The sequence below is a fragment of the Oncorhynchus mykiss genome, chromosome 9, assembly GCF_057628025.1.
Source record: "Oncorhynchus mykiss isolate SJ-2025 chromosome 9, ASM5762802v1, whole genome shotgun sequence".
Classification (NCBI taxonomy): Eukaryota; Metazoa; Chordata; class Actinopteri; order Salmoniformes; family Salmonidae; genus Oncorhynchus; species Oncorhynchus mykiss.
In genome coordinates, this window is record NC_143030.1 from 12880185 (window position 1) to 12892769 (window position 12585).

Here is a 12585-nt window from a genome sequence, read left to right on the forward strand (position 1 = left end):
CATATTCCTCCAGCAGTTTCTCAACAATCTAGTTCAATGGAAATCCACAGTAGCAGGCTATTTTCTTTGCCATCTTTTTAAATAATAATAATACCCCCCAAAAAAGTGGATAAATTGATGGAAAACATAGCTATTGTTGCATGACTATTCCGTAAGGAATTAGCAAGAGCAGATACTGACTAGCACCAAACACAGATCACATAGAACACAGGACCATTTCTCTTTCCCAAAATGTTCTTTTTTTTTTTTTTTTTTGACATTTCATTTTTTCCACTTCAGTATTCTAATGAATACAACGTGACGTTGAGAAAGAGGAGGAGGGAAGACAGGAGGTATATAAAATAAAACACAGACAGACAGGCAGCAGAAGAGGCTACATCCGAAATGGGACCCTATTCACTACCTAGTGCACTACTTCTGGGAATAACGTGCCATTTCAGATGCAGTCGAGGGACTAGGAGTGAGGGACGGAACCCACAAGAGAGTGGGCTCGACATTTAAACATTCTCATAACCACAGGAAGGTGTCAACTTGAACTGGTGAGATTGCTCCTCCTCTTCTCCCATTTCCTGCCCAGCGAGGATTATGGGTAATGTAATAGCAGGATGTGTTCTGAAAGCAAACCAAGGCCCCAAACGAGTACATAGCAAAGATCAACGTCAGTAAGAGTTCGTAAGAAGAAGCAGCACACAACAACTTAAATGGCAGAAAACACAACGAGAGGAGGAAGAAATGTAGGACCGTGACAAACCTAAAGACTAAGCAGGGGGTTCAAAAAGATTTGTGCTTAAATAAATCGGAATAAAAGAATACAAAAAAACTGCCGTAGTAACTTTTGTTTTGTTTTTTTTTTTACTTGAAAAAATACTTTTAAAAAGTAACAAATCAATAGAATAAGGCTTGGTCCACATCCCAAATGGAACCCTACTCCCTATACAGTGCACTGCAGTGGAGGCTGCTGAGGGGAGGACGGCTCATAATAAATGTCTGGAATGTAGTGTTTCTGCTCCAGCCATGGCAACGAGCCCTCCCTCCCTGCCGAATAATTAAGATGCCACCAACCTCCTGTGGTGCACTGCTTTGAACCCAGAGCCCTATGGGCCCTGGTTAAATGTAGTGCACTACCCTATGGGCCCTGGTTAAATGTAGTGCACTACCCTATGGGCCCTGGTTAAATGTAGTGCACTACCCTATGGGCCCTGGTTAAATGTAGTGCACTACCCTATGGGCCCTGGTTAAATGTAGTGCACTACCCTATGGGCCCTGGTTAAATGTAGTGCACTACCCTATGGGCCCTGGTTAAATGTAGTGCACTACCCTATGGGCCCTGGTTAAATGTAGTGCACTACCCTATGGGCCCTGGTTAAATGTAGTGCACTACCCTATGGGCCCTGGTTAAATGTAGTGCACTAAATATGGAATAGGGTGCCATTTAGGTCGCAAACATGTTGTAGAGACTAGAGATGTGAACATGGAGTTGGGGCGGGTTACTGGGGGGGGGGGGGGATATTTATTGTGGGGGGTCCCCCTCTCTCAAGACTTCTTGACTGATTTAAGGAGGTTGTCCTTGCTCCTCCTCTTAACGTCAAAGTTGTAGACTCGTGCCATGTCTGAGGGAGGCGATAGGTTAAGGATTACACACTTCTCAGTTTGACATTTTTGTCTAGTATTTTCAGAAGCACTGTAAACACTGTCGTTACCAGTCTATCAAAACAACAGTACTTACCTACAGTTTAAACAAGATCCAATTGTCAACACGAACTATGTAACTCAGTTTCAAAATGTTATTTTCTCCTGGTTCGTGTCGACTGAATACAACCCAACTTTCCCTGCTTTGACACACCCATCTGCCACACCTGCACCCGTAACTCTGCCCTGCCAGACCATAAACTGCCTCAAGTTGTAAAACCACAAGACAAGGCAGCACCCAAAGACCAGTTTAACCATCCCTGACACACAGAGAACATTGTATCACAGCTTTCTTCACTCAGGGTATCTGTAGGTTCCATCAGGTTGAATTTAAGACTTGACTTTTTTTAATGCCACTTGAAATGCAATTTAATACCAATTAGGGTCTGCGTGCGCCACAAACCTGCTAATATTCAAACATCTTCACACCGTCACCAATAGAAATAAAGAGTTGGTTAATCATCTTGAAATGCCGTTGACAGAGATTTAGTAAAGAAGTACAATTGACTACTGAGACGGTATTCAAATAACTTGGTTAATCTAGGCAGGAATGCATGATTGAAGATATTTGCAACCTAATCCAGTGATCGTCATAAACTTTGGGTAGACAATTACGACTATTGTCGTTATATTTGTGTGTTAAAATAGGTCAATATTTTTTTTTGTTAAATATAGATGAATTTGCCAAAATCTTTATGCGCACTAATATATTTGGTGCTAATTCACCAGCTGGGTAAGTGGAAACTCAAAACACTATGAGCTAGATCACTCCCTCTAAATCTAATTTTCACTGGAAGTAGCCAGGTTTTAATCTAACAGTAAAGTAATTATTTGTGTCCCAAATAAATATGTTGATGTCATAGCCTAATACCCAATGAGGCCGAGGCTCATTTCACGCTCTCCACATCAATATCTCTGTTGTAAAATACACAGCTGAGAAATGTAAAATATATATATATATATATATATATATATATATATATATATATATATATATATATATATATATATATATATATATATATATATATATATATATATATATATATATATATATATATATATATATATACCTGCATAAAGCTAAGAACATCTTCTCTTCAACTGTGACAACTATTACCAGGGCCTAAAACTATCGGTTTTTAAACCAGCCACTGTGGCAGGTAGGCTGTTTTTAAACCAGCCAAGCGGTTGTTGTTGCCACAATTACACAAAGAAACACAGAACAGATGAGCTTAGTAATGTTGGGGCGGTTAGAGCGCTGGGCCAGTAAAACCTATTACTAGTAAGATCTAATTTAATTATCCGTGACCTGAGTATTGTAACAAAAATAAGTGACAAAAAATAAAAGTTAAATTGCCCTTTTAAGGTTACCTTGGTAACAGGGCCACTGATGAATCACCATGCCTGTGAGAATGTCCCTACTAGAGGCCAGATGTCTCTTTTTGCTAGCAGTAGGAGCAAACTGAAACGTTGAAAAGCAACCTAGCTTGAGAACAAAACAAATGTAAATAGCCAAGAAACACGAGGACAAAGTCTCCCTTTTGTAGACTTTAAGAGTAAATTAGAACAACTTATGTCTGTGTCCATTGCTTCTTAAAGAAAAACTCAATCTTACAGCCCCCAGGCAGTGTTAATGCATAAGGTGGGAAAGCTTGCACTTGTCCCCCCATACGTGATTCATTTTTTATTAAAACGCTTACACTGTAGGGCCCGGCGTGTTACCACCTGAATTAGACATTCTTACACACTAATGCCAAAATCTACCTGCGTTTTAGCAGGCGGCGGGTGTTAATTTTAGACCCCGAGTATTACACAGGATAGCTGTGTTTTTCTTATAGATAGAAAACAAATTATATATATATATATTTGTTTTCTACAGGAGAGCAGTGTGAAAGGCAGAAAAAAAGTGTCTTGCTCATTATCATTATCCCAGAAAAACAGGCACATTGATTAGAGGAACTCTGAAGATACTGCACTTTATGGTTTAACAAAATCACTTAACGAGTGAGCTAACTAATCAAGCTAAAAACAATGTTTCGAATCGGCTATCTATTCTGTAGCCTAACTTGCTCGCTGTGCCCTCTCGGCTGGCCATAGCCGGCAGACTTGCAGTGGCACACAGAGAGAGACACAGTCGTAGGCTACATGTGGAACTCTTTTAGCATCTTGAAAATGCGCCTCGGTAAGAATAGGCTATAATTTAATGTTTTTATTTTATTTGCATAACATAGCAGAAACACCATTAACCCACGCTGCATAACATAGCAGAAACACCATAGTCATCTCTGGCTGCATTTTTTAAGACCATTGACAACTGAATTTAAGACAATTTAAGGCCTTTCATTTAGATAAATTCATTTAAGACTAAGGACCCGCGGACACCCTGTCACTGCCTATTAACCCACGCTGCCTATTAACCCACGCTGCCTATTAACCCACGCTGCCTATTAACCCACGCTGCCTACAGACCTATTAACCTACGCTGCCCATTAACCCACGCTGCCTATTATCCCACGCTGCCCATTAACCCACGCTGCCCATTAACCCACGCTGCCCATTAACCCACGCTGCCCATTAACCCACGCTGCCCATTAACCCACGCTGCCCATTAACCCACGCTGCCCATTAACCCACGCTGCCTATTATCCCACGCTGCCCACGGGCCTATGATCCCACGCTGCCTATTAACCCACGCTGCCTACAGACCTATTAACCCAGGCTGCCCATTAACCCAGGCTGCCTACAGACCTATTAACCAACGCTACCTACAGACCTATTAACCCACGCTGCCTACAGACCTATTAACCCACGCTGCCTATTAACCCACGCTGACTACGGACCTATTAACCCATGCTGCCTATTAACCCACGCTGCCTATTAACCCACGCTGCCTATTAACCCACGCTGACTACGGGCCTATTAACCCACGCTGCCTACGGACCCATTAACCCACGCTGCCTATTAACCCACGCTGACTACGGACCCATTAACCCACGCTGCCTACGGACCCATTAACCCACGCTGCCTACGGACCCATTAACCCACGCTGACTATTAACCCACACTGCCTACGGACCTATTAACCCATGCTGCCTACGGGCCTATTAACCCACGCTGCCTACGGACCTATTAACCCACGCTGCCTACGGACCTATTAACCCACGCTGACTATTAACCTACGCTGCCTACAGACCTATTAACCCATGCTGCCTATTAACCCGCGCTGCCTACGGACCTATTAACCCACGCTGCCTATTAACCCACGCTGACTACGGGCCTATTAACCCACGCTGCCTACAGACCTATTAACCCATGCTGCCTATTAACCCACGCTGCCTACGGACCTATTAACCCACGCTGACTACGGGCCTATTATCCCACGCTGCCTATTATACCACGCTGCCTATGGGCCTATTAACCCACGCTGCCTATTATACCACGCTGCCTACGGACCTATTAACCCACGCTGCCTACGGACCTATTAACCCACGCTGCCTATTAACCCACGCTGACTATTATACCACGCTGACTACGGACCTATTAACCCACGCTGCCTATTAACCCACGCTGCCTATTATACCACGCTGACTACGGACCTATTAACCCACGCTGACTACGGGCCTATTAACCCACGCTGCCTATTATACCACGCTGCCTATGGGCCTATTAACCCACGCTGCCTATTATACAACGCTGCCTACGGACCTATTAACCCACGCTGCCTATTAACCCACGCTGACTACGGGCCTATTAACCCACGCTGCCTACGGACCTATTAACCCACGCTGCCTACGGACCTATTAACCCACGCTGACTATTAACCCACGCTGCCTACAGACCTATTAACCCATGCTGCCTATTAACCCACGCTGCCTACGGACCTATTAACCCACGCTGCCTATTAACCCACGCTGACTACGGGCCTATTAACCCACGCTGACTATTAACCCACGCTGCCTACAGACCTATTAACCCATGCTGCCTATTAACCCACGCTGCCTACGGACCTATTAACCCACGCTGACTACGGGCCTATTATCCCACGCTGCCTATTATACCACGCTGCCTACGGACCTATTAACCCACGCTGCCTATTAACCCACGCTGACTACGGGCCTATTAACCCACGCTGCCTACGGGCCTATTAACCCACGCTGCCTATTATACCACGCTGCCTACGGACCTATTAACCCACGCTGCCTATTAACCCACGCTGACTACGGGCCTATTAACCCACGCTGCCTACGGACCTATTAACCCACGCTGCCTATTAACCCACGCTGACTACGGGCCTATTAACCCACGCTGCCTACGGACCTATTAACCCACGCTGCCTATTAACCCACGCTGACTACGGGCCTATTAACCCACGCTGCCTATTATACCACGCTGACTACGGGCCTATTAACCCACGCTGACTATTAACCCACGCTGCCTACAGACCTATTAACCCATGCTGCCTATTAACCCACGCTGCCTACGGACCTATTAACCCATGCTGCCTATTAACCCACGCTGACTATTAACCCACGCTGCCTACAGACCTATTAACCCATGCTGCCTATTAACCCACGCTGCCTACGGACCTATTAACCCATGCTGCCTATTAACCCACGCTGCCTACGGACCTATTAACCCACGCTGACTACGGGCCTATTAACCCACGCTGCCTATTAACCCACGCTGCCTACAGACCTATTAACCCATGCTGCCTATTAACCCACGCTGCCTACGGACCCATTAACCCACGCTGCCTATTAACCCACGCTGCCTACGGACCCATTAACCCACGCTGCCTACGGACCTATTAACCCACGCTGCCTACAGACCTATTAACCCATGCTGCCTATTAACCCACGCTGCCTACGGACCCATTAACCCACGCTGCCTACGGACCTACGCTGCCTACAGACCTATTAACCCACGCTGACTATTAACCCACACTGCCTACGGGCCTATTAACCCACGCTGCCTATGGGCCTATTAACCCACGCTGCCTACGGGCCTATTAACCCACACTGCCTATGGGCCTATTAACCCACGCTGCCTAGGCATATATGCTTGCTTCAGGATACAGTTCACATCTCTACTAAATTCAGAGTTTCCCAACTCTCTTGGCGGACCACCAGACACATCTTTTTTTCTATTCCTGCACTGGTAGAACTTTTGGAACTTCAGAACACTTTTGGCAGCATCACATACTTCTCCAGCCTCCGATCCTGTTCACCCATAGTCCCTGGGCTGAGTGGGCCTATATTTCGACGTAAGGATACTGACTTCGGTGGTGGTGAACTGGTCTCTGAGGAAGTCCAGGTCTTCCTCCAGGGAGTCCAGGTTGCGTGATGCGGTCGCTAGGTTCTTCTCCAGAAGAGACTGGGCCTCGTCGATGTCATACTCCAACATCACATTGGCCTGGGTGAGGGGATAGAGGAAAGAAAGGGAGGTTAGAGTATGGAATGGTAGTATATTGTAGTTTTTACTATTGCTTGCTTAATGGTTCCTTCCTAGGAGAAACTGGGAATGTTGCCCTAACAAGGCTCCTTCTAGCCTTCATTTAAGAGGGGTGGGAGGTGGGTCAGTCCAAAGAACATCACTTTGGATATACATGCACAGGCTGAGGAGGATCAATCCCAAAGTACTCACCCCTAGCCACAGGCACACTTTGTCGGTGGGCGGGACTGACGCCTTGCAGTAAACGTTGTCAGCCAATAGGAAGTGTGTTTCCATCGGGTCTGTGGTTTCCTATTGGACGAGAGGAGCGGGAACACAGGGTGAAACCCAATACTCTACAATGGTTTCCTGTCCTCAGTCCCTCCCCCTCTGAAGGCTCTGGATAAGCAGCATAGTTTCCATCATATTGCTTACAGGTCTGTAAACATTGAACAGTTAGGGCCGAGGAGGAGGAGGGAGAAAACGGGGACGGGCTGGCAAGGTCTGAGGAGAAGACAAAGTAAGTAAACCCCACATATATTTGTTTGTTTACCTTCTTCTTCTGCATGTGCCGTAGGATTTCTAGAGTCTGCTTGATCTGTGGGATCTGGCTTTTCAACCTGAGGATCGCAGCGAAAAACACCATAGAAGAAGAATTAGAATCATTGTATTACACCTCAGGGTTTCCTTTAGCCGCTAATTGCCGGCTAAGCTGATTTTCAGCTTCCAGGAACTGTGAACAGATCCATGCGACATGGGGCCGTGCATTGTCATGCTGAAACATGATGGCGGTGGATGAATGGCACGACAGTGGGCCTCAGGATCCTGTCACAGTATCGCTGTGTATTCAAATTGCCATCAATAAAATACAATTATGTTTGTTGTCCGTAGCTTATGCCTGCCCATGCCATAACCCCACAGCCAACATGGTGCACTCTGGTCACAATGTTGACATCAGCAAACCGCTCGTCCACACGACACCATACACATGGTCTGTGATTGTGAGGCCGGTTGGACGTACTGCCAAATTCCCTAAAACGATGTTGTAGGGGGCTTATGGTAGAGAAATTAACATTAAATTATCTGGCAACAGCTCTGGTGGACATTCCTGCAGTCAGCATGACACTCAAAACTTGACACATCTGTGGCATTGTGTGAGAAAACTGCACATTTTAGTGGCCTTATATTGTCCACCAGCACAAGGTGGAATGTGTGATGATCATGCTGTTTAATCAGCTTCTTGATAAATGAAGCAAATGAAGGAAACTAAACAATTAAATAATGTAGACTACACCAACTGAAGGTAACTAACAGTAAATTGGCAGTGGAATGTGTTGTTATTAGGCCTACTGACGATCTATCCTGATAGTATTTAACATGTTAAAAATAGGAAACAAAGTCGGGTATTCTAGAATTAAGAAACTAAGTTAAAATGCCGTACAATTTAAATTCTGCATAATGGAACAGGATTTCATAAACATAACATAAACATAAACATTACTTTGGGAAAGTTGATATGCTTCAGTTTTGCTTCCATATGACTGGTTTCACATTTGTCTCTAGCGATAAGGTAAAAATATATATATATTTTTAAATATTATTTAACTAGGCAAGTCAATTCTGATTTACAACAGTGGGTTAAGTGCCTTGTTCAGGGGCAGAACGGCATTTTTACCTTGTCAGCTCAGGGATTCGATCTAGCAACCTTTCGGTTACTGGCCCAACGCTCTAACCACTAGGCTACCTGCCGCCCCTGATAGATCTAAAAATAAGTGTCATTTATATTTACAATCCCCGTATTCAAACAGCTTACTCGTTTACATAGTTCTATTCCATTTGTAAATGACAGTGCCTGGAGAATGATGTTATTTCTATCATAAAAATAAAGTATATACCTAATTAATTCAATCTCCACCCCAAAGGAATAGTGGGTGAAAAGCATGCTATTCTCATGCTTACGTTCAATATTTGAATATGCAATAGAGGGGAAAAAAGGGAATTACGGAGGCGCTTAAACTCAGGTCGGAATTCCCCCAGAAGGGAAGCCTACAGGGGGAATGTCCTCTGTATAGACAAGTGTTAATATTGTAGTGGACAAAGATGAGAAGAGCGTTGGCATGGCTACTGTGCAACTTCCTTTTTAGGTAGGATGCCATTTTGGAACTTCATTTTTTTCCTAATTTATAATCATCTGTTTCATCATCATCATCATCATTATTGTATATCATTGTTGTAGGCGTATTTATGAATCTAAAAACGTTTTGCTTCATTCTGTTGGAGACATCTGTTGGCTAAATGAAGTTTGATCTGTGTTTTTAAATTGTGTGCTTCGTATTTTGTTTAACATAGGCCTGTTGTAAAAAAAAAAATAAACATCATTAGCTTATTGCTGTCATGTGTTGGGTACGGTAGGCACTAGTCATTCTTGGTTAATGCTGCAATATAGCCTGTTCAAAACTTCCTGTGAAGGTTTACACCAGTTCGCAAGTGTTTAATTGTGTTCTGTGGAGTCATTTTCTTTGGCCAAATACAGTTCCAACTGTAATGGATTTGTCGCAATATATATATATATCCTGCTCGTATTTTCCCTATAAACAATGGCTCGACAAACTTTTGATATTACCTTAATAAAGTTTAGGTGTGGTTATTAGCCTATTATACTGCCTGTGATATGAAGGCAGTGCACACCAGTGCTCCAACCTACTCTGACTAATCAGTCTCCTACGTTCCAAAAACACTGAATCGTATTAAGGAGTTTACATTTTGACACTCAGAAATGGGAGTCGACGTGTAACGAGTCAAGGAATCAATTATTTGGAGTCGACTCTCCACCACTACGTTATCATCGTTAACAGTTGGGAAAATGGCAGAGAAGGGCAAGCGACAGCAGCAAAGCCCTGTACACAGGGGGGTAGTGCTGCCGCAGCTCAGAGGAGTGACCCCCCCGCCCCCCACACACTTTTTTCAATTTGAGAATACACAGAGCAGGTGAAAGTATTTCCGGATAATTTATTCTGCTAAATTAGATTTAAATCATAAAATTCCATGAAAACGATAGAATGACAAACTAAATACATATGTAGGCTATAGCAGCCTATAGGTGGGTAAATGGTGGTTTCTTCCCTGCCTTCTCTCTGTCTCGACTGTATGGTCTCGAACTGTATGGTCTCGAACTGTACGGTCTCGACTGTACACCACTTGTTATTTTACTAAGATGAATGTAGTCAAGAAGCTACTCCTAGCTACTCCTAGCTAGCAGATACTTGACTCAGGGGTCACGTTAGAGTTCAGAAAATCTGCCTTTTCATAACGCTGACCATCACAAAATCGCGTTTTAAACCATTTCACCTGCATTTTATATTGAAAGTCTGTTTTTTTGCTTCAATAGAGTGATCACGGATGTGCAACTATAGTTTTCCTTCACATAAACTATATTAGTGTAACACATTCGGCAGAAAATAGCTCCATTTCCATCAAAAGACATCATAAGTGCAACGTCAGGCACAAGTAAATTAGTTTACACTGAAAAAGCAAGGTAATTTTGCAAAACCAATGCCTGGCCATCATATTTCTAATGTTACTCATGGAAAGAATGTAGCCAGCTACATTTCTTCATGTTTTGCTTGAGGCTTATCTTGCATTTTACCGGAGAAAAGTAGGCTACACCGAGAAAATTACCAGAGAAAGGTAGCTTCTGTCAGAGAGCTGTCTGCTGATGCCCATTTGTGAATTCTCATCTAAGTGGAGAAGGGCAACTAAAGCACAAAGTTAGTCTGACGCAGAGGAGAACTTACAGCAAGAAGCATTGTAGATAGGCATTTACAAAACGCAGAAAGATATTTATTATGCATTCAACAAGAAATAAATATTCTGCGTGTACACAGAATTCTGCATTAACGCGACCACTGACTGTTCACAATGTAAACAAAAGTAACCTATGAGGATAACTTAGTACAACCACTAGCAACAATTTAATGAGTACTCCTTGTTGGCCGTCATTGTAAATAAGAATTTGTTCTTAACTGACTTGCCTAGTTAAATAAAGGTTCAAATATATATATATATATATATATATATATATATATATATATATATATATATATATATAATCCAGAGCAATTTACAGTAATGAGTGCATACATTCTCATCCGTTTTCGTACTGGTCCACAGTGGGGCCTACCTTTGTTTCTTCTGCGCCAAGTTGAGCTCCATATACTTGTATTTCTGGTACTGTTCATCCAGTTTCCGCAGTACGGCGTCTGCGGTGTCGTTGCCTGGCTGCTTCATAAACGACTCGACATCCTCCTACAACCGTTGACAAAATAACGTTAGCTAATATTAACGTTATATCAGACGAGTCATTCTCACACTAAACCTATGGTGACATACAAGGTAGTTAACGTTAGATAACTGTTTAATTGCATTTGGATGACAAATAGAAAATTGGATAGGTAGCCAGGTCGGCTAATGGGCTTCTGTCGGGCGTTATTTCCCTAAAAGGATGTAAATGAACATAGCACCACTTTGCTAGATAACGTTCGCTACCTAGCATTAGCTTAGTTAGCATGTGTGACAGGCTAGCAGAGAGGCTGGACAACGGCGAATATATATATTTTTTTGAGAGAAAAGTATTGCACAAAGTAACGTTATAAGCGATACACTGTGTGTGTGTATATACTTCATATTTTACCCACCACAAATATTGCTTCGGGAATTCCGAGATGCTTTTTGCTTGTCGCCTGTACGGCATTGCTGCTGTCTATGGTCGTTGCCATCTTGGAAAAGACTTTCTACTCTCTTGTTACGTAGAAGTTGGGCGTGGGGTTCCTACTGAAGAGCTGCCCGTCAGAGAAGGACGAGTAAGCGAGACACCCCACTTGCTTGTTCTTTTTCTGGTTCAATGGAAGTCAATGATTTAAGTAGACCAGACCCAGCAGCTATTGCCACCTTGGGCATTAAGTAGACCGGAACTGGCATTTTTGTATAAAGTAAATTGCGAAAGTGAGCCATCTTTATTTATCCACCATCTTTTGGTGCCCGTCTTGAACGCTTGAGTTTGCGCTTGTGAAGTGGCTTCCTTCTTTTCCTTATGTCCACGATCACTAGGCTGACATGGTTAAATAAATATATTGGAAGACCATGTACATTTACTATGTAGTAGGCTAGTGTAACAGTAAAATCTACTTTGCAAGGCTTGGGAACTGTCTAACAACCTGTTTGATTTGAATACCAGGGAAAACACAAAAATACTTAAAAGACTATTGTTTTAGAATTTGTTATACATCATTTATACAGTTTCCATTTCACATCAAATTATGGATACCTCATTGTTATTCTTTAACATAACTCACACAGAACAACAGACAGAGAACCAAACATGGTTTTGCCCACAATGTGTGATGATGATAGCCCTACACACATGGGTTCTAAGGAGTTTCACATTTATTCAAGGATTTAGAATAAT

At 43.2% G+C, this 12585-nt stretch overlaps 1 protein-coding gene across 1 annotated transcript; it reads right to left on the reverse strand.

Moving 5' to 3' along the window:
* Positions 1-216: 216 nt before the first annotated feature.
* Positions 217-11986, reverse strand: LOC110531436 (prefoldin subunit 3). The gene is made up of 6 exons (XM_021614635.3): positions 11816-11986; positions 11302-11426; positions 7675-7741; positions 7335-7433; positions 6965-7103; positions 217-1610 (listed from the first exon to the last, which is right to left on the reverse strand). The coding sequence occupies exons 1-6, from the start codon at positions 11894-11896 to the stop codon at positions 1534-1536; spliced, it is 588 nt and encodes a 195-aa protein (XP_021470310.1). The 5' UTR covers positions 11897-11986; the 3' UTR covers positions 217-1533.
* Between the last annotated feature and the right edge of the window lie 599 nt (positions 11987-12585).